The sequence below is a fragment of the Pelophylax lessonae genome (assembly GCF_965119305.1).
Source record: "Pelophylax lessonae genome assembly, chromosome: 4".
Lineage (NCBI taxonomy): Eukaryota > Metazoa > Chordata > Amphibia > Anura > Ranidae > Pelophylax > Pelophylax lessonae.
In genome coordinates this window covers 243,844,637-243,866,704 of record NC_138771.1, presented here as the reverse complement: position 1 = coordinate 243,866,704, position 22,068 = coordinate 243,844,637, and the positions used below count along the sequence as shown (strand labels likewise).

Here is a 22,068-nt window from a genome sequence, read left to right as displayed (position 1 = left end):
GCAGTGGTTTTGTGTGACCTTACATATTTCAGGGCTTTTTTTCAGCAGGAACACAGGTGAATGCAGTTGGCACCTCTAGCACTGAATATTTGTCATGGCAAGAGATGCTGGTGTGTTCAGGAGGGTCTATTGTTGCTGGCTGCTTGAGGATCTATCGTTACAGGGGGGGGGGTGACAGGGGAATCCTTGTCAGAGCCAGCCTTAGGTGTTTAGGCGCCTTGTGTGAGCTAATCTTGTTGGACCCCCCCCCCCCCCATCCTCACCCCTCGCCCCCTGGTCACCTAAACATACACAAAGTGGAAAAAAATATCTGTAACAAATAAGAGAGATGCAGGGGCTGCGGGCATGGTACAGGAGATGCAGGGGCTGCGGGCATGGTACAGGAGATGCAGGGGCTGCTGGCATGGTGTAGGGGCTGCGGGCATGGTGCAGGAGATGCAGGATCTGTGAGCATGGTGCAGGAGATGCAGGGGCCGCGGGCATGGTGCAGGAGATGCAGGGGCTGCGGGCATGGTGTAGGAGATGCAGGACTGTGGACATGGTACAGGAGAGGCAGTGCTGTGGGCATGGTGCAGGAGATGCAGAGTCTGCGGGCATGATGCAGGGGCTGCGGGCAAGGTGTAGGAGATGCAGGGGCTGTGGGAATGGTGCAGGGGCAGCAGGCATGGTGTAGGAGATGCAGGACTGCAGGCATGATGTAGGGCTATGGGCATGGTACATGCAGGGCTGTGGGCATGGTACAGGAGATGCAGTGCTGCGAGCATAGTACAGGAGATGCAGGGGCTGCGGGCATGTTGCAGGATATGCAGTGGCTGTGGGCATGGTGCAGGGGCCACAGGCATGATGCAGGAGATGCAGGGGCTGCGGGCATGGTACAGGAGATGCAGGGGCTGCTGGCATGGTGTAGGGGCTGCGGTCATGGTGCAGGAGATGCAGGATCTGCGAGCATGGTGCAGGAGATGCAGGGGCTGCAGGCATGGTGCAGGAGATGCAGGGGCTGTGGGCATGGTGTAGGAGATGCAGGGCTGTGGACATGGTACAGGAAAGGCAGTGTTGTGGGCATGGAGCAGGAGATGCAGAGGCTGCGGGCATGATGCAGGGGCTGCAGGCAAGGTGTAGGAGATGCAGGGGCTGTGGGAATGGTGCAGGGGCAGCAGGCATGGTGTAGGAGATGCAGGGCTGCAGGCATGATGCAGGGCTGTGGGCATGGTACAGGAGATGCAGTGCTGTGAGCATAGTACAGGAGATGCAGGGGCTGCGGGCATGTTGCAGGAGATGCAGTGGCTGTGGGCATGGTGCAGGGAATGCAGGGGCCACGGGCATGATGCAGGAGATGCAGGGGCTGCGGGCATGGTACAGGAGATGTAGGGGCTGCTGGCATGATGTAGGGGCTGTGGGCATGGTGCAGGAGATGCAGGATCTGCAAGCATGGTGCAGGAGATGCAGGATCTGTGAGCATGGTGCAGGAGATGCAGGGGCTGTGGGCATGGTGTAGGAGATGCAGGGCTGTGGACATGGTACAGGAAAGGCAGTGTTGTGGGCATGGTGCAGGAGATGCAGAGGCTGCGGGCATCATGCAGGGGCTGCGGGCAAGGTGTAGGAGATGCAGGGGCTGTTGGAATGGTGCAGGGGCTGCAGGCATGGTGTAGGAGATGCAGGACTGCAGGCATGATGTAGGGCTGTGGGCATGGTACATGCAGGGCTGTAGGCATGGTACAGGAGAGGCAGTGCTTCGAGCATAGTACAGGAGATGCAGGGGCTGCGGGCATGGTGCAGGGGCTTCGGACATGGTGCAGGGGCTGCGGGCATGGTGTAGGAGATGCAGGACTGCAGGCATGATGCAGGGCTGTGGGCATGGTACATGCAGGGCTGTGGGCATGGTACAGGAGATGCAGTGCTGCGAGCATAGTACAGGAGATGCAGGGGCTGCGGGTATGTTGCAGGAGATGCAGTGGCTGTGGGCATGGTGCAGGGGATGCAGGGGCCACTGGCATGATGCAGGAGATGCAGAGGCTGTGGGCATGGTAAAGGAGATGCAGGGGCTGCTGGCATTGTGTAGGGGCTGCGGGCATGGTGCAGGAGATGCAGGATCTGCGAGCATGGTGCAGGAGATGCAGGGGCTGCAGGCATGGTGCAGGGGCTTCGGACATGGTGCAGGGGCTGCGGGCATGTTGCAGGAGATGCAGGGGCTGTGGGCATGGTGCAGGGGATGCAGGGGCCATGGGCATGGTGTAGGAGATGCAGGGGCCGCGGGCATGGTGCAGGAGATACAGGGGCCATGGGCAAGGTGTAGGAGATGCAGGGCTGTGGGCATGGTACTTGCAGGGCTGTGGATATGGTACAGGAGAGGCATTGCTGTGGGCATAGTACAAAAGATGCAGTGCTGTGGGCATGGTACAGCACAGCGCCCCTGTTGCCCATGGTGCCCTGTGTGGCCGCACAGCTCGCACACCCCAAAGGCCGGCCCTGATCCTTGTCAAGTGCCCCTATGAATGGCTATAAAATCAGAGCCATACCCCTTGACTGACAGCCTAGCTACTGGTGCGCTATATAGCATATACATTTTGAGAAAGTTCGGGCCAAACCCATAACTTTCCAAGGCATAGAAAAGGTAATCCCACAATAGGGATGTAAAGGCCTTATGCAGGTCAAGGGATAACAAGACGTGCAGTTCATTTTGTTCCAGTTTTTGATTTCAGACAATCTTTTCACTTTAGTAATGAATTTAAACAAATCCGAAGTAACAAAATGAAAATTTGAAAAATTTTAATTTGAAATCTAATTCAAAAACATGAATAGAGTGAAATGGTATAGGAAATAAAGGAATGTAATAGAAAAGAATAGAATCAAGTAAAACAGAAGCAAATATAAAAGGAATGGAACAGAATAGAAAATGGTATAGAAAACAATAGAGTAAAACGGAACAGAATAGAAAATAATACCCAATACAATAAAATAGAAAAGAATAGAGTAAAATAGAATAGAACATAATTAAATAGAAAAAAGCAATGGAATAGAAAAGAATAGAACAGAAAAATAAAATTGAAGAGAAAATAATAGAAAAGAAAAAAAATAGAAAATAACCGGCTTCCGAAATTCGAATTTCGAATAGAATGAATTTGAATAGAAAATAAAAAAAAAATAGAAATGAATAGAATAGAAAAAAATAGTTTAAAATAGAATATAGATGTAAAGTCCATACAGTCCAAACAATAAATGAAGATGTAATCCAGGACCAGACTCCCTTAAGGGTAGATGCTTACCAGATTGAGGTAAGATAAAGGCAGATGCTCTAGGTAAATCTTGTCACCTTGATAGTAGATCCAGGCCCACGTGAACGATTAGCTCAATGGTCATTGGATCATGGAAGTAAAGCAAAAAACGCAATAGCGTAAAACCCAACAAACTAAATTTATTAAACACCACAGTGTTCCTTAAAGGATGGGTTGAGTGTAAAATAAACCTCCACCAATATGATTGATCACTGATGAAAGTGAGTTAATGAAGAGTAAATCATGCAAAAGAGTGAATAATTATGTGATAAATACCCCTTACCAAAGTGTGATAAGGGTTGACACCAAAAATAAATATGCCGTATTCTAGCTGAAGTCGCCTCTTACCAAACAACAATAAATATGTGGCCAAAGTGAAGAAGGCAATGTTGGAAAAATTAGGTGCTGAACCACCACCAGCTAGATTCGCCTCTTACCATGTGAGAATAAGGTAAAGCAAATATGTGCAAATCACAATCCAGTGTAGCACCCGGAGCCAATATCAAGACACACCAGTAGGGGTCGCCTCTTACCAAATCGGAATAACAGTCAAGTCTGTATAGTAATCAATCATCCGGGGCCCGACCCTAGACTTGAGCTGCTGTTTCTCAGATGTATCCAAAGGTATTGCAAATGTGCGCCGTCCGCACCTTTGAAAACGTCATCTGTGACGAAACGTCGTCAGGTCACGGCGTACTGACGTCATCGGATTGCGACCGGAGAGTGCGGGCGAGCGAAGCCGCCCGGCCAGCGGCTGCTAACATTGCTCCTTGCTTCCTGGTCTCTTGTAAGTTTTTTTGCCTTTATTGAAATAAATTTTTAAATGGTTTTACGCTATGGGAGCCTTTTTTTCTTCATGTTGGTGAACATTTGCAATACCTTTGGATTGCCTTTGGAGTGTCTTTACACCGAGGAGAATGACAGGCAGCTTGTTTACACAAGCCGCCTGACTTTCTCCCTCTCCCCCGACGATCGCCGAGTGACCGGCGGACATCGGGTCTGCCAGTCACACGCGCGGGGGGGTCCGTGACCGCGCGGGAGCGGGAGCGCGCCTCCGCGGGCGCGCGCTCGCTCCCCAGAGCCTCACAGGCTAGCGACGTAGACCTACGTCACTCTGCCTGTGAGGGGCTGACTGCCGCAGTAAATATACTGTGAGCAGTCGGCAAGCGGTTAAAAAAGATAATGGAAGACGCTCATAGTGCATTAATGCAATAAACCAGCTTTATATGTACATTGCAAGGATTTTAACAAACTTTGTTGCACATTCCTACCTTTTGTTATTCTGAAGACTATTTGCTCCTCTGTGCCGAGTGGGTCTAATGGGAGTAGTTTCATAATTCTCATTCAGCTGTGGCAGCTGCAGAGCTCTAATGAGGAATGCCGCTGGGTCTGCATCCCTATAGACATGTTCCTATTGGGAGTATCTCATCAAAAATGACATTTTTGTTGCAGGGGATGCCAGAAATCTGACTTGTATCTTAGTGCAGACTTCTGGGAAAATCAGTGAGCCAAGCATCAGTGACACAAGCAGGAAATTATGTTTCTGGGGTGTGTTCAGTGCACATTCTGTGTACAGTGCACCTACAGTAGCCATATTGCACTGCATTTTCAGAAAATTACAGAGCTGCAGATTGAAAAGTTCAAAAGATAATTTTTAATATTCAATTACAATATGATTTGTCTCACAATTGTATATGCTATATTGTTTATTTGCTATTTTTTTCCCAATGAAAGTGGGGTTACCCTTTAAACAAGGGGGCTTTGAGGCACCATACAGCCGGCCATGCTTTTTTCTGTGTTTACTTTTTTTTTCTTACATTTTTCTCATCTACCATAAATATTTATCAAATGCATTTACAACGCCAAAAAAAAAAACCCCAATCATAAACCCTTACCACCTGATACCCCCCTTCAAAAATGACAGTGCCTCAAACTCTTCCTTCTCTCATATTACTCATTTTTTCCCCCAATCAACTCCACAATATTTTTTTTTAGTTTTCTTTTAGCTCAAATCACCTCTCCTAGGTCTTTAAATGTTTCCATCAAGTCCTTACTAGAATGATATAATTATTCCATAGTACAAATATATTCCACCCTCCTTAGCCAATTTCCCATAGATGGAACTTCTTGCAAACCCCAGAACTTTGGCTGCGTTTAGTAAGTGGGGAGTGAACTGTTCTATTAAAGTCACTGGGGGATATGATCAACATGTATAAATACATAAGGGGACCATATAGTGAACTTGGTGTTGAGTTATTCACTTTAGGGTCAAGACAGAGGACAAGGTGACACTCTTTACGTCTAGAGGAAAACAGATTTTGTCTCCAAATATGGAAAGGTTTCTTCACCGTAATGGCTGTAAAAATGTGGAATAGACTCCCTCCAGAGGTGGTTCTGGCTAGCACACTAGATTGCTTTAAAAAAGGCCTGGATTCTTTCCTGGGTGTACATAATATACAGTAAATAGGTAGGTACTAATATTTATAGGTAAAGTTGATCCAGGGAATATCTAAATGCCATCGGGGGATCAGGAAGGAATTTTTTCTGCTGTAGCAAATTGGATCATGCTTTGCTGGGTTTTGTTTTCACCTTCCTCTGGGTCAACTGCGGGTATAGGATTGTGTATATGGGATTGTATGGTTGGGTTTTCTTTACCGTTTTTTGTTTTTTTATTGTTTGAGCCAGATGGACTTGTCTTTTTTCAACCTGACTAACTATGTAACTGTACCATGAAACAAGTATATCCATGGTTCCTTGGGTATCGCAGTACCAGTGATTTCTTGAACCAGCTGAATTATCCACCTCCAGAACTCTTGTATTTTAACACATCCCCACCAAATGTGAAATATAGTCCCACTTTTGTTGAACACTCTCCAACATAATGGTAACTTATGTGCCCTAACCGGTGTAAAATATTCCATCTTGCTAAAATTAATCTCCACCTAAAATTGATCTCTACACTGTGTGTGTCCATTGAATAAACCTGTGCCAGCTTCAGTACCTTTTTTTCTTTGTTGCTCATTCAAGGTCAACCCAATTTCTTCCTCCCATTTTCCAATGTATGGCTGCATTTTAGGCTCTGCCTCAGCAGTTCTAATCCTATATATCTGTGAAATATGTGTCAGGCCAGCCTGTAAACTTTCCCCTTAGTGGTATGGAAATACAAGAGATAAGTGCACATTTATGAAAGTAATTACCTTGGGTGAATCTTTGCCCATCTTTAATTCTGAGACAATTTAGCTAAGTTTTTTTTTTTTTTTTACGGTTACTGACCTGTTTCTAATGAAACCTAATTAGTTGCAAAATGTTCATTCAGCTCTTCCTTGTTAGTACCACTTAGTTTGCCAGCTTTTTGTTACCCTTTTCTAACTTTCTTGATACATATTGCTGCCATCAATTTCAAAATGTATTTTCTTAAAATGATACATTTTGTCAGTTTAAATATTTAATATGTCTTCTATGATGAATAAAATGACTTTGCGAATCATTGCATTCTGTTTTTATGTACATTTTTACAGTGTCACAACATTTTTTGGAATTGGGGTTGTAAATGTATAGGCTATATACACCAATGAGTCCTTACAGAGATGTCCCAACACTGGCCATTTCCCTTCAGTATAAGAACTGTTTCTATACCTATGTCATAGGTTTCACAACACAATGGCTATTATTCTTTCAATAATGTTTGAATTTCAAGCAATACAAAACAGAGCGTGCACTGTAGAGATAAACAGAAGCATCAAACTTTACACCGACGTAATGAGCCTGTATCACAGCCGGTGGTCGTTAAGTCACATTTCGACCAGTATTAATATATCCCTGTCAATCCGAAGTGATCTGATATAGACCCCAGAGGGATGTGGACATAGCCAGTACACTATAACTTAAAACTGCTAAAGAAACTGCTGCTACATATAACAGGCAAAAAATCGGGCTTCATAAGGTGATGTTCCTCGATTAAATCAACAATAATGTGTAAAGAAGAAATGGAAAACTTGAACAAATGTAAGAGCAGACACACCACCATACCCCATGAGGGTGAGCTGGGGTGGAAAGTTCCAAAGACCCACCAGAATCACCTCTCACCTGAAAAACAAATAGTAAAGTATAGGAAAAGAAGAAAAAGTAAGAGGGTGAAAAAATGCCACCAGTCCACAAGGGCTTCTATTTAGTTTAATATTATGTTTGCATGCTATTGCTGTATTAAACAGAGCATAAAGAGAATTTAAATAAAAAATACGAATGTGTTGTCTGGTTTTAGAGCGCAATAGAGTGGAGAAAATTGTAGGCTGTGTGCAGAAAGATGTCAGATCCTAGTGATCTGCAGGTTATTGGAATTCCTCAAATATAATATTGGTTTAAGTGCAATTACCTGGTGTTGAGGCAAATGCTCATACATAATTAGATAACCAAATCATATGTGATTCTACAAGGAAGAATTTCACATTAACACGTCTAAATACTGCATTTTTGTTTTGTTTGCATTCTTCTTTTGAAGATGCATTGAGCACCAACACATTAGGGCCACAGTTTGAACGGATTGAAGCATAAAGTACACTATTGATGGGAACATTATGTAGGCAACCACTGCTAAACTCTCCTAATGAGAATGCCTTGGCTTTAAAGCTTCATGAGTCAATGAACTGCAGCAACTAGAGATAAGGAATTCTAACTTTTTTTTTGGCACTGATTTCCAGTCTGTGAATATTGAAACCAGGCATCTAGCATTTTTTAGAAAGGGGTCGGCAGTTCAAGCCCTATACATTTTAATGATAAGCATATTTTTAGAAATAGTCAAGGTAACATGGCTTTATGAATGTTTTCCTTCTATCACAGCAGAAGGAAAGGATTAGCTCTGGTCAAGAATTGTGCCTGTATTGGGGAGATTTCATCTTCTGTTCTGTGTAATAGCAAGGGCATGGCTGTGGGCAGATTTACCTCTTTTTTTGGAGTGATTAATGTATATATCGCTTTGTAAAATCCTGTCTCAAGCCAGTGACAACATCACCTCCAAAGAATATATGAATAATGCATTTCAGGGATGTGAAGTTCACAGCATATCCCTCTGAAATACCACAAAATGTTTTAGGTAACTGAAACCTTTAAACCATAAAATAACAAGGGTGAACCAGCCTTCTGTATTGCCTTAGGTACCATTCATGAAAAAGAATAGAGTTATACTCACAAGACATATAATCATGGTTGTAAAATAATTTGAACATCAGTTTCTAAATAAATTGGGAACCTGAATGTTCAGTATGAAAACCTGAATGACCCGTCACATCAGAAACAAGGGCTAACGTGTTTCGAGGGATATGCCTTCTTCCTCAGAGCTCAAAATCTGAAGAAAAGCCTGAAGTTTGCTTAAGCACTGTACTAAAGTGTGGAGCAGTCAACTCCTTATGTTCCATGACTGCTTTATGTATCATATTGCTGAAGTGCTGATGTTCTGTTTCTAACTGTTATTTGGCAACCAAAACCTTTAGCATAATTTTTTAAATGATAAAAATGTATGTACATGGAAAAACTTAGTGAAATTCCATGCTATAACTATCTACTCTTAAATCTGCTCCCACCCATTCTTCTAACTCCTATTCTAATTACCCTGTAGACCAAAAATGTTTATACTTGCCTGTTCTCAGGGTGGGCCAGTCACATGACTTTCCCAGTGACCGGCTTCAGGGGACAAAAAAGAGTGCCAACAATGGCTTTAATGCCTGTTTAGTGATGTCACCCATATTATTATTATTATTATTATTATTATTGGGAATCTATTGTTGGCTGTCCATCCTCTCCTCTGTAGCTGCCACTGGGAGCCAATCAAGTGACTGTACTGGAGCACCCTAAGGATAGGTAAGTAGAAATATCTTCTTTCCACAGGGTAGTTAGCATAGGAGGTAGAAAGTGGTAGGAGCAGATTTAAAATTAGATTATAGCCTGGAATTCCACTTTTACTATGGCACAGAGATGGTCAAAATGCCAAGGCTAGAAATATATTACCCACTTGTAGCTAATGACAGAAAGATGTATGAACTAGCATGGCATGTTTGCGCTTCAAATGCTTTTTCATTTTTATTTTTTTTTTGCTTGTGTTTATTAGACATTGATGAATGCGCTGAAGGATTTGTTCAGTGTGACAGCCGTGCTAACTGCATTAACCTACCAGGCTGGTACCACTGTGAATGCAGAGATGGCTACCATGACAATGGGATGTTCTCCTTGGGTGGAGAGTCATGTGAAGGTCAGTATTCGTAATATAAGTGCTTCAAGAGTTTATCGGGATAATGTTAAAGGCACAAATACACAAACCGCATATTTTTCCATCTGTGTGGAATGCTTTAGTATATACGCATTGTAATAAAATGAAACAGAAATGTATTTGTTTTCAATCCGACTGTTCTGTAACTCCAGATATACTGTATAGTTTTAGCTGTACGTTAGTCCATGGTGTTCTTTTCATATAGGAGAGAGAGATGGGATTAGAGAAAAATGCATTATTTCAGCCCTGGGAATGTTTCTGCACTCTGCAAACTGACATAAATAAAGGCTGAGTAGCACTGTGGAGTGTTTCTATCTGAAGTACAAATTATATTCTTTCTGGTGATGAATAGGCTTCCAAGAATATAAAATGAATTACAACTGGCATCCAGCTAAATGCAATACTATCTACTAAAGTCAGGAACTATCTTTCAGGATTCTGAAATAAATTCACATAAAAAGAAAGTGAAAACCGCTTGCCATCTAGAAAATCGTTTCCCGTATAATGTAGATTATAATGCAGAAGCAAAACAACTGTATCAAGTGTAATACATATGCAGTTACATTAATTAAAAGCCACAGCTGTCGTGTTGTTTTTTTTTTTTTTTAAATACTTGTTAAAAAAGGAAAGCTACAGCCAGAGTAATTGCTGCGATTAACAGCAGCTTTACCTTTCTCTTTACCGTTTCATTCTTTTGTACATAAGTCTCATCTGGCTTATTCAGTAGAGCAGTGCAAAAGGTAACTGTAATATGCATACTGCTGTGACCTATAGTAATCAATCCCAAATTAGCTCTTAGCTGAGAAGACTGGAAGTAGACTGAAAAGTTGCTAGAGGTTACTGCACTTGGCATATTACAATTTCTCTTTGCACTGCTTTACCCAATTAAAACAACCTGTCTCTGGTACATAAATTCAATATGGAACTATCTTTGTCAGCATACGATGTGATTATATCCAGAAACCCTAGGTACTGTTTTACAGCCTACAGTATGTGAGTTGCCAGGCAACCAAAATCACTGCCTTATTCTATTACCTACAGTATCTACGGCACTTTAATGGTAGAAAGCAAATCGTATCTAAGGTTCAATTCACTACATTAAAAGCAGACCCAATTTTTTTTATTTTCTTTTTAGTTTCTACAAGCCTGTTTAATAAAGAATTCCTTTTCTAAGTGATTCTTCTAGTGCAGTAACACCAAAACCACTACAATTCACTCCTATGACATCAGGTCAGAACAAGATGCAGCCATGTCAACTCATCCTAAAATTCAGGGAACACTTTTTTTTTTTAACTCCTCTCACCCTGTTGCACATTCTAATATACAAATATACCTTGATGCCTCCTCTTCACCAGTAACCTGAACGAGCCCTCTACCCTATATAGTTGCCAAGTAACTTGGCATTTGCAACACAATCATATGTTCAAATATGTGTAAAATGCAGTTAATGTGTAATTTGCTGTTGGTTACTAACAATAAATAAATTAAATTCACAATATTTTGCATATGGATATTATAGATCTTACATAGCGCTACATTATTATTATTATTTTTTTTTTTAAATATATGCTGCATAGGAGTCTTATTTTATTCTCCATATGTAAAGTCACACATTCCCTCTTCATGTCTTCTGTATACTGGGTTTAATTCTCGCATTTGTTTTTGTTTTTTTTCTGTATGCATGAACACTGTGCGGTACCCCTTCTCTTGTTAGGTGACTTTCTCAATATCTGTCCTTATTTTGTATGTATGAATGCTGCACAGTAGCACTTCACTTGTCTGTTTGGATGCTGCACAGTAGCACTGCTCTTGTTTGTGTGCTGAGTGTAGTTCTCAGTATATGTTATTACGTCTGTGTGGACACCATATGGTACTACTTTGTTGCTTCCCAGAACTATTTTTTGGCGTCCACCTTTTTTGCAAAGTGCAGTGAAAAACATATTCTTCCTTTGCAGCATTTTTTTTTTCGCTGTGTCATTTGTAAGTCCCTATTTTTCTGAACATGTTAGGCCACATGCCTTAAACAATACAGCAACATTCAGTTTTGCGGTTTCATTAACCACTTACCTTAGAGCAGGGATGGCGAACCTTGGCACCCCAGATGTTTTGGAACTAAATTTCCCATCATACTCATGCACTCTGCAGTGTAATGGAGCATCATGGGAAATGTAGTTCCAAAACATGTGGGGTGCCAAGGTTTGCTGTCACCGTCCTAGAGACTGTTCTCTGTCAAGATAACCTTTCTGAAGATGCCATCTGATTGGTTTCTTTGGGTTAATCACTTAAGAATATCAGTTGAGCATTCAAATGAATCAGGCCGGGTGTGGTATATATAGTGACGGACATCGTGTGTGATTCAGATAGGAATCACACTGCACAGACAACACGTGATTTGAATAAGAATGCAGTGCAATTCCTATCCGAATCACACGCGGTGTCCGTCACCCCATATACAGTATGTGAACCCAGCCTGATTCATTTGTATGGCTCAAATCACACCAAATTCGCAGGTGCAGGACCCATTTTTAAACCTGCACGGGAATCGGATCGCATGGGTGTTTGCGCCTATGCAATCCGATTCATTTAATCGCACTGCATTTTGCAAACCATTTTGTGGTGTCAACTTATCATTGACACCCCTGCGGTTCCAATGTGGTGTGGGAAATGCACAAGATTCACTGCGTTTCCCACACTGCATATGTGTAAACCGAGCCTAAGGCTGATGGTGTTTTCTTATCATGTCCGTCAGGTGTAGATCTTCTGTTTAAGTTTATTTTATATATTGGCAAATCTATTAAGAGTAGACGTAGGGACCTTCCAAAGTGGCTAGAAACCATTTAGGAACTGCAGCAGGACAATCTTGCAGCTGGAATCCTCAAGTATTAGAAGGAGTCAGGGGTGGATGCAGTCCATCAGACTGCGCCTAAATATGAAATTTTATGTGAACTGAAGCTTTAACCTGTAGATATTGAAATAGGGTGACGTTACATGAAAAGTCACTTTACAGAGAATACCTAATATTAACCACTTCCCACCCACTGGACATCATATAACTTTCTGGACTTTGAGAGGGGATATCTGAATGATGCCTGCAACTGCAGGCATCATTCAGATATCTTTTTTTTTTTCTGCCAGCGACTCCCTGCACCATAAAAACATTCATAGTGGCATAATGATTGTTTATACAGGTAGCGGCCACCCCCCACACCCTCTACCGGCTCGCCTGTGCGATCAGCGAGCCAGGGAATGAATCAGCTGGTGGTGGAAGTTTACCATTGAGAATACTGCCGACCAGATGGTCCCCGGTACTCTCCATGGCCTTAGGAGGCCGGGCGCAGCGTTATGATGTCACATCCAGCCTCGGCAAATGTAAACACTGCGATTTATTTAAATAGGAAAGACTGAGATCGCTTTTTTTTTTAACCTCTCTTTATAGGCCAGAGGAGGGATTTGGGGTCATTATTGACCCCATCCTTCTCTGTAAAGAGAACCTGTCATGCCCTATTCTATTACAAGTAATGTTTACACCCCCTGTAACAAAAATAAGTGATTAAAAAAAATAAACCATGAAAAAAATTAAAGCACCCCTAGTCCTGCGTGCTTGCACGCAGAAGCGAACTCATATGTACGTTGTGCCCACTTATGTAAACGGTGTTTAAACCACATGTGAGGCATCTCCACGAACATTAGAGTGAGAGCAACAATTCTAGCCCAAGACCTCCTCTGTTACTCTAAACAGGTAACCTGTAAACATTTTTAAATCATTGCCTATGGAGATTTTTAGGTACCGAAGTTTGGCACCATTCTAAGTGTGTGCGCAATTATAAAAAAAGAAGCACGTTGGGTATCAGCACATACATTATACAAAAAAAGTGGGCTAATTTTAGTGTTTTGATTTTTTTCAATTCGTGTAAAAAAGCGTTTGAAAAATTGCTGCGCAAATACCATGTGACATAAAAAGTTGCAACAACCTCCATTTTATTCCCTAGGGTCTCTGCTAAAAAAACACACACATATATATATATATATATATATATATATATATATATATATATCCGTTCAAAAGTTTTGGGTCACCCAGACAATTTCATGTTTTCCATGAAAACTCACACTTTTATTCATCAGATGATTTGAAAAATGAATAGAAAATACAGTCAGGCATCTTGCCTACCAAGCCCGCCGTCGCCACATCCCTGCGTGCTTTGTCTCCCTTGATATTCGGAAAGCCTTTGACACTTTATCATGGAACTACCTGCAATCGGTGCTACGCATCTGGGGTTTCGGCCCCCATTTCCTATCCTGGATCTCATCATTATATTCTACCCCCTCTGCCTTTATTCGCTATGCAGGCTTCCAGTCCTCTACCTTCACCATAGGCTGTGGCACTAGACAGGGCTGCCCCCTATCCCCTCTCCTTTTTGCACTTGCAATCGAGCCCCTTGCCCATAAGATCCGTTCCAACCAGAATATAACAGGAATTGAACTGGGTGGTCACCATCATAAATTATGCTTATTCGCAGACGACATCCTTCTATTCCTCACCTCCCCACTCACCTCTGCTCCCAATCTCCTAGCCATTTTGCAACAATTTGCCCATATCTCTGGCCTGGTGGTCAACACCCACAAATCCAAAGCACTCAATATTTCCCTGCCTGCGCCCCTCCTCACACAACTACAATCGGTGCTCCCCTTCTCCTGGGCCACTCACCACATTCCCTATCTAGGAGTAAAGCTCACGGCTGACCCTCTTGACCTCTATGCAGCTAACTATCCTCCTATGCTACAACACCTAACTAGGCTTATGCAAACTTGGTCCTCACTTCCCTTAGCTTGGATGGGTCGCATCACAGTTGTTAAAATGGCCTTGCTGCCCAAAATATTGTACCTGTTTCGGGTTCTGCCCTTACATGTCCCCTCCTACTACCTGTGTCAGCTCCAAAGCCGGACCTTCTCCTACGTTTGGGGTAAAATTAGACCCAGGGTATCCAGACAGATTCTTCACCTCCACAAACTGCAGGGCGGGCTGGGCCTCCCCCAGTTCGCCAAATATTACCAGGCAGCCCAACTAGCCCAGCTGACCACTTGGCACGCTACTCGGGAAATTCCCCTATGGGTGGCCCTCGAAGCGGTCGAATGTGATCCTTTATCGGTGGCCAACCTACTGTGGTTAAAATCCTCTGATCGCAGATCGATTACCAACCCCATTCTACGCCATTCCCTGCACCTTTGGGACACCCTAAAGTTCAAGTATAAGCTTCTGTCGCCCCATAACCCGCTTCTCTCCTACCTCCACAACCCATCCTTCCCCCCAGCTTGGGAATCCCCATCCTCTTTTCAACGTTGGTCGGCAGCTGGCCTCCTCCGGGCCCACTCCTTGATCGTTTTCGATACATTTAAATCCTTTCCGACTCTCCAAGACTCACACCAACTCCCCAATTCTGAGATCTTCCGCTACCTACAAATTAAACACTTCCTATCCCGCTGCATACGTACAGACACATCTTTACCCACCTTGACCTCATTTGAACACACCTGTCTCCATGACCCACACACCCGAGGTCTAATATCCCTCCTTTACTCTAAACTTTCTGAACCCCTAACCCGAGCTCTCCCAGCATATACGTCCAAATGGGAACGGGACTTGGGCATTACACTTGAGCCTGCAGACTGGTCCAAGATCTGGCAGACGACAAAGACAGCCTCCCAAAATATAGTGGCTTCCGAAACCAACTATAAGGTGCTTATGCGCTGGTACCTTGTGCCAGCTCGTATTGCTAAATTCCATCCCTCATACTCTCAGGACTGTTTCCGAGGCTGTCAGGATGAGGGCACTCATATGCATATCTGGTGGTCCTGCCCCGTGGTCCAACGATTTTGGAAGGCTGTCTTTCGCATTCTCTCCACCCTCATGGACACGCACATCGACCCTGACCCCTGTCTCGCCCTCTTGAACGTGAAATCAGATGACATTTCCACACGGCAGCACAAATTGTTCCTACAAGTCACGACAGCGGCTAAACAAACAATAGCTAAAGCTTGGAAAACCCCCCATCTACCTATTCCCGAAGTGAAACACAGAATCACTAATGCCATGATTCATGCGAAAATTGAGGCGGTCCTGCTGGACAGGGTCGAAAAGTTTGACAAATTATGGCAACCATGGGTAGACCACTTTCTCCCTCCGAACTTTGATAGCACTCTCTTATTGCCCTAAACGGCATATTTGCAATGCTTGTATCCACCAGTAGTTACCCTGCTCCCCCCCGGCGACCCCCCTCCTCCCCCCCCACTTTCTCCCCTTCCACCCCTCCCCTTTCCCCCCATTCCTTTCTTCCCCCCCCCCTGTTTTGTCCCCCCGTCTCCCCCCTTCCCCCCTATTCTCACCTCTCTTATGACCATATCCCGCTATATGTACAATACTCTGTCCCATACTCTTCCCCACTGTGGTTACTTCTCTCCACATTCCCTACACAAGTCATTTCGCCATTCTACTACAGTCTGCATCTTGTTTGACCTAATGCCAAGGACTCCTGACCTAACCAGGCTTCCTTTCTCCCTCTGAGCCATGTATTGCGACCCCCGAAAACGATACTTTCATGCATGCTATATGACCCACTGAAGGCGCAGTCGCGCGCGGGCACAGCAAGTTCCCTTTTAGGGGTGCCCGGGTGTTGGCTGTGCTGGAAGGATCTCCCTTCTGGGGTTGTCGCCCACTTGGCTCCGGAATATGTCTGTTACCCTGGTTTGCTTTGTTACTATCTCCGGTTTACTGTTGCGACCTGCTGTGCAAATGTAACCTCTCTTGCTCTGATTGTACATGTTGCGTTGTATTTACTTCTGTTTTTTCAATAAACTATTTGAACAAGAAGAAAATACAGTCAGGACATTGACGAGGTTGGAAGTAATGCTTTTTACTTGAAATAATAATTTTGTACTTCAAACTTTGCTTTCATCAAATAATTCTCTATTTGCAGCAATTACAGCCTTGCAGACCTTTGGCATTCTAGTTGTCAATTTGTTGTGGTAATCTGAAGAAATTTCACCTTACGCTTCCTGAAGCACCTCCCACAAGTTGGATTAGCTTGATGGGCACTTCTTACATACCATACGGTCAAGCTGCTCCCACAACAGCTCAATAGGGTTGAAATCTGGTGACTGCGCTGGCCACTCCATTAGACAGAATACCAGCTGACTGCTTCTTCCCTAAATAATTCTTGCATAGTTTGGAGGTGTGCTTTGGGTCATTGTCCTGTTATAGGAGGAAAGTGGCTCCAATCAAGCGCTGTCCACAGGGTATGGCATGGAGTTGCAAAATGGAGTGATGGCCTTCCTTATTCAAAATCCCTTTTACCTTGTACAAATCTCCCACTTTATCAGCACCAAAGAAGCCCCAGACCATCACATTACCTCCACCATGCTTGACAGATGGCGTCAGGCACTCCTCCAGCATCTGATCACTTGTTCTGTATCTCACAAATGTTCTTCTGTGTGATCCAAATACCTCAAACTTAGATTCATTTATCCATAACACTTTTTTTTCAATCTTCCTCTGTCCAATGTCTGTGTTCTTTTGCCCATCTTAATATTTTCCTTTTATTGGCCAGTCTCCGATATGGCTTTTTCTTTGCCTCTCCGCCGGATTCGCCTCTTCATTCACCATTTAATGAAGCTGCCAGTTGAGGACCTGTGAGTCGTCTATTTCTCAAACTAGAGACTCTAATGTACTTGTCCTCTTGCTTAGTTGTGCACCAGGGCCTCCCACTTCTCTTTTTATTCTGGTTAGAACCCGTTTGTGCTGTTTGCTGAAGGGAGTAGTACACACCATTGTAGGGAATCTCAGTGTCTTGGAAATGTCTTGCATGGAATAGCCTTCATTTCTCAGAAGAAGACTAAACTGTATCTTTTTCTGGCCATTTTGAGAGTATAATCAAATTCACAAATGCTGATACTCCATATACTCAACTAGCTCAAAGGAAGACCAGTTTTATAGCTTCTCCAATCAGCACAACAATTTTCAGCTGTGCGAACATAATTGCACAATGGCTTTGTAATCATCAATTAGCCTTTTAACACGATTAGCTAACACAGTGTACCATTAGAACACAGGAGTGATGGTTGCTGGAAATGGGCCTCTGTACATCTATGTAGATATTCCATAAAAAAATCTGCCGTTTCCATCTAGAATAACCATTTACCACATTAACAATGTCTAGACTGTATTTCTCAATAATTTAATGTTTTCTTCATTGAAAAAAACAGTGCTTTTCTTTCAAAAATAAGGACATTTCGAAGTGACCCCAAACGTTTTAACGGTTGTATGTTTGTGTGTGTATATATTAATGCATATGTGTGTGTGTGTGTACATATATATATATATATATATATATATATATATATATATATATATATATATATATATATATGTATAATGTTTGGGGGTACTGAGGAATTTTCTAGCAGAAAATGATGATTTTTACATGTAGGAGAGTAGTGCCAGTTTTAGCTTTCTATCTAACATTTGAATGGAGAATTAACATGATATGGAAGTGCTTAATTAAAAAAAGAATAACCAAACCAGTAAGTGCTGTGCTAATCCTTTCACATAAATTTTGATATATAATACCCAGTCACTGCAAATCAAAATCTCACAACAATAGTGTTCAATATTGCATGATATTCACATAAACCTGTGTGAAATAGTGTGCCATACAATGAATTGATATGAACAATAAAATGAGAATTCCGATATAAAAGTTGCAATTCAATGCTCATGTTCAAGTGAAATCCAAAATATTCTTCCCTCCCTGTGTTTACGCCGCCTCAGTGTCATGCTTTCATAAGAAATGTATGTAAAGAAAAGAACAGGGACACTCCGAATTGTGTAAGTCTGATTAAAACAGTTTATTATAGAAGCGATGTTTAGGAAAAAATTCCAGAATTCAGTTGCCAAGTGTAAACGCGTCTGGAGATGTCCGCATACCTAGTTCCACCCTATGTGTTTATTAATGTGACAGGTGAAAATTCACTTTGCAAATATGCTCTACTCCTTTAGTACATTTGGAGAGCTATTTATGAAACCTGTAGGAGGGTTTTTAAAATGGTATGGTGATGTTATAACTATTAATATACATTTCAGGAAAAGTAATATCAGTTATCACATTGCATTTAAGGTTGTCTGAAAAATTAGATTTTTCCAAGTTCCTTATTTTGTATTCAGTACTCTGTTTTACACAAAATCTGTTTGCCAGGAAAATGTTATGTAAATTTATTATTTGTACTGCTACTATTTATTTAATTGGATTATAGTACTCGGCAATGGGAGAATTGCAAAGTCACATGACCACTGATTTATTTATCAGCTGTTGTAAATTTTGTGCTGACTTCTGTAATCGAATGTCAAACTCACAGAATTTACTGTGAATGCAAAGATTCAATTAAATAGATTTACTGGTTTTCCCTTATGCACATGTGAAGATGTTTTTTATTGATTGGTTTAAACTTACTGAGTGTTAACATTCAGTGCAAGCATGCAAGGCTTGTTTATTTTGTGTGTAACTCATGTGCAACCATAGGCTTTAGAGAAAACCCAAACTAAAATAAATAAATAGGTTCCCATGCCTGACCTTCTAAAAATGGCATTTACCTGTCTGCCACCCTCCCTCCCCTGTCTCCAGTGCTTTAAGTCAAGTGTACATTCCTAATCTGTATACTTGTTCATGTCAGTGACTCAGAATGTATCAAGACTAAGGCCCCTTTCACACAGAGGAGTCCGTCGGCGGATTCCGTTTTTCTCAGCGGGGGATCGATCTGCCGATCCCCCGCTGAGCAAGCAGATGGCAGCTTTGTGTCCGCGCTGTGTGCGGAGACAGATGTCAGACCCCTGCTGTTCTCTATGGGGGGATCGAATGGGAACGGACCGTCTCTCCATTCTCATCCGATCCAATCTACTGGACGGATGGAAAATAGGGTTTCCATCCCTCCAGATTTATCGGATCGGATGTCAGCGGACATGTCTCCGCTGACATCTGATGCCCCATAGAGATGCATGGGGCATCCGTTCAGATCCGCCTGAAAAACGAACAGGCGGATCTAAACGGTCCACATGTGTGAAAGGGGCCTAAGAATTCAGCATGGCAGCCAAGCAAGTAGTATGTTATGTGCATTATTTTCATATGTTCATTTAGCAAAACAAAAATATGGTGTGTAAAGAGAAAGGGACTTTCTCTGTATTTGTTTTGGTATGTGAATTATTTACTGAAAGTGCCAAGAGTAGTATTGGGACACCACATCCGAGATGTACTTTATAAAAATAAGGTGTGCGAGGCAAAAGACTTTCTTGGTACCCCCAAAAAGACTTTACAACACAGGCAAAGGTAAAAAGTCATAAAAAAGGATTTTTATTACAAAATAATATGTTAAAAAAAACTTCAAAATATGCAAGCATTATGCCTGAAAGGAACTTGGGGCAAGACGCCTGCATATTTTTTATGTTTTTAACATATTTTGTAACAAAAACTCTTTTGTATGCTTTAAACTTGTTAACGACTGCCTTCTAAATGTGTAACATGAAGGTAAGGGGAGGAAAAGTGAGCGATACAGAAAATAAGACTCGGAAAATTAGGAAGAAAGAGTGTGCGTGTGTGTGTGGGGGGGGGGGGGGTCCTATTTAGCAAGTCTTCCAAATAACCCATCAGAGGAAGAATAATGAAGTAGCCGTTGCCATATGTCCCTACTGATTTTTTTTTTTTTTAAGAATGATGTGTTAGACTTCGATAGTTTTAGTAGTAACCTTACGTATATAAAATGAGCCAAGGTAAGCTTTGTAGTAATAGCAGGGATGAAAAGTCAAATAATTCTCTTTGTATTCTATTTAGTGTTCGCATCATTTACACTGTAGTTGGTTGGAGGTACCTATCTTTAGAATGCTTGCTAGTGAATGCGACGCTCAGTAAAACACATCATAAATGCACCACTCCAAGTGAAAAATGCAGATGTATAAATGGGATGTAAGGTACTTTGTTGCTTCTCGGTAACATGGACAGGGGCTAAAGCCAATATTACTGGCATAAGGTGTGTGTGTGTGTGTGTGTGTGTGTGTGATTTATTATCCAGTACATTGGCAACCTGACCAAACTAAATTTGTTAGGAAGAAGAAACCCAACAAAGCTGTTCTCTAGAGTCATTTTACAATGTTTAAGCCAATTGGTAAGTAGTTATTGTGGGGAAATAACAAAGGCGATTGGATGTTTCTTCAATGTACTGTACTCATGCAAGATATTAGTGCATTCGAAAATTCTGCTGCAAGAACATTCGTGATTTACTTTAACTTGAACTTTCGGAAATACATTTAATTAAAAAAGTTTATAAAACCATAAAGAAGTGCAACTACAACTTGTGCACGGACTATACATTTTTTCAGTTTTCGCTTTCTATCTAACATTTGAATGGAGAATTTTGACCTAATATTTGTTTCTCATATTTTCTACAGATATTGATGAATGTTTAACAGGAAGACACAGCTGTAATAATGATACTGTTTGCTTTAATTTGGATGGAGGGTATGATTGCCGCTGTCCACATGGAAAAAATTGTTCTGGCGATTGTATACATGAAGGCAAAATTAAGCACAATGGGCAAATCTGGGTATTGGATAATGATCGGTGTTCAGTGTGTTCATGCCAGGTTCGTTTTTTTTTTTTTTTTTTTTTTAAAAGAACACCAGATTCTATAACCTAGCGATGGCAGATTGTATTTTTTATACCTATAAATCGGTAAATAATGCTGTGAACTCTTTCCGCAGGTTGGATTGGTAATGTGTCGCCGCATGGTTTGTGACTGCGAAAATCCGACTGTTGATTTGTTTTGCTGTCCTGAATGTGATCCACGGCTCAGCAGCCAGTGCCTGCATCAAAATGGAGATATTACATATAAAAGTGGAGAAACCTGGGTACAAAACTGTCAGCAGTGCAGATGTTTGGTGCGTACCCATATATAAATACCAATGATGTTACACTAATCTGGCTACATGAAAAAGTGTTTTGCTTAATAATAATCTTTTCTATTGTAAATTCTAAAACCCCCAACTTCTATTACTTCTGTTGGTAAACAGAGCAGGATTAGTAGCCAGTAAAACAAGACGCACATATTTATTGGCTGGTTATTCTATCAATCTCTTACCGTCTTTAACAATTTACATTCAGAAGAAAAAAACTTGTAAGGAATGATGGTGTTTAAACTATTTTAAATTAAATGATTTTCCTTTGCCAGCTTTCGTACTATAAAACAGCTGTCTTCAGCAATTCACCATTACATTGCACATAGCTCTAAACCAGAGAAATTAGGGGAAAAAAAAAAAAACGCCTACAGTAATGCGTTTGCACTGTTGTTTTTTAGCACTATATATATACAGCATTTTATAATCTGGCAAAATGGTAATGAACTATATAACTGACCCCTTTTTCCCTCCAACACACCCTAAAAAATAAGCAGTGAAATATTCCCAATGCACATGTTCCTGGAAATGGCTATAAAGTAAAT

The 22,068-nt window shown here is 42.0% G+C and overlaps 1 protein-coding gene across 1 annotated transcript in view; it reads left to right on the top strand.

Moving 5' to 3' along the window:
• The window catches only part of NELL2 (neural EGFL like 2), a 450,032-nt gene that overhangs the window by 398,387 nt on the left and 29,577 nt on the right, over positions 1–22,068 (top strand). Inside the window, exons 16-18 of the mRNA XM_082256070.1 lie at positions 9,373–9,513; positions 21,020–21,213; positions 21,332–21,508. Of these exons, the coding sequence (XP_082112196.1) occupies positions 9,373–9,513; positions 21,020–21,213; positions 21,332–21,508 (512 nt within the window). The remainder of the gene's footprint in view (positions 1–9,372; positions 9,514–21,019; positions 21,214–21,331; positions 21,509–22,068) is intronic.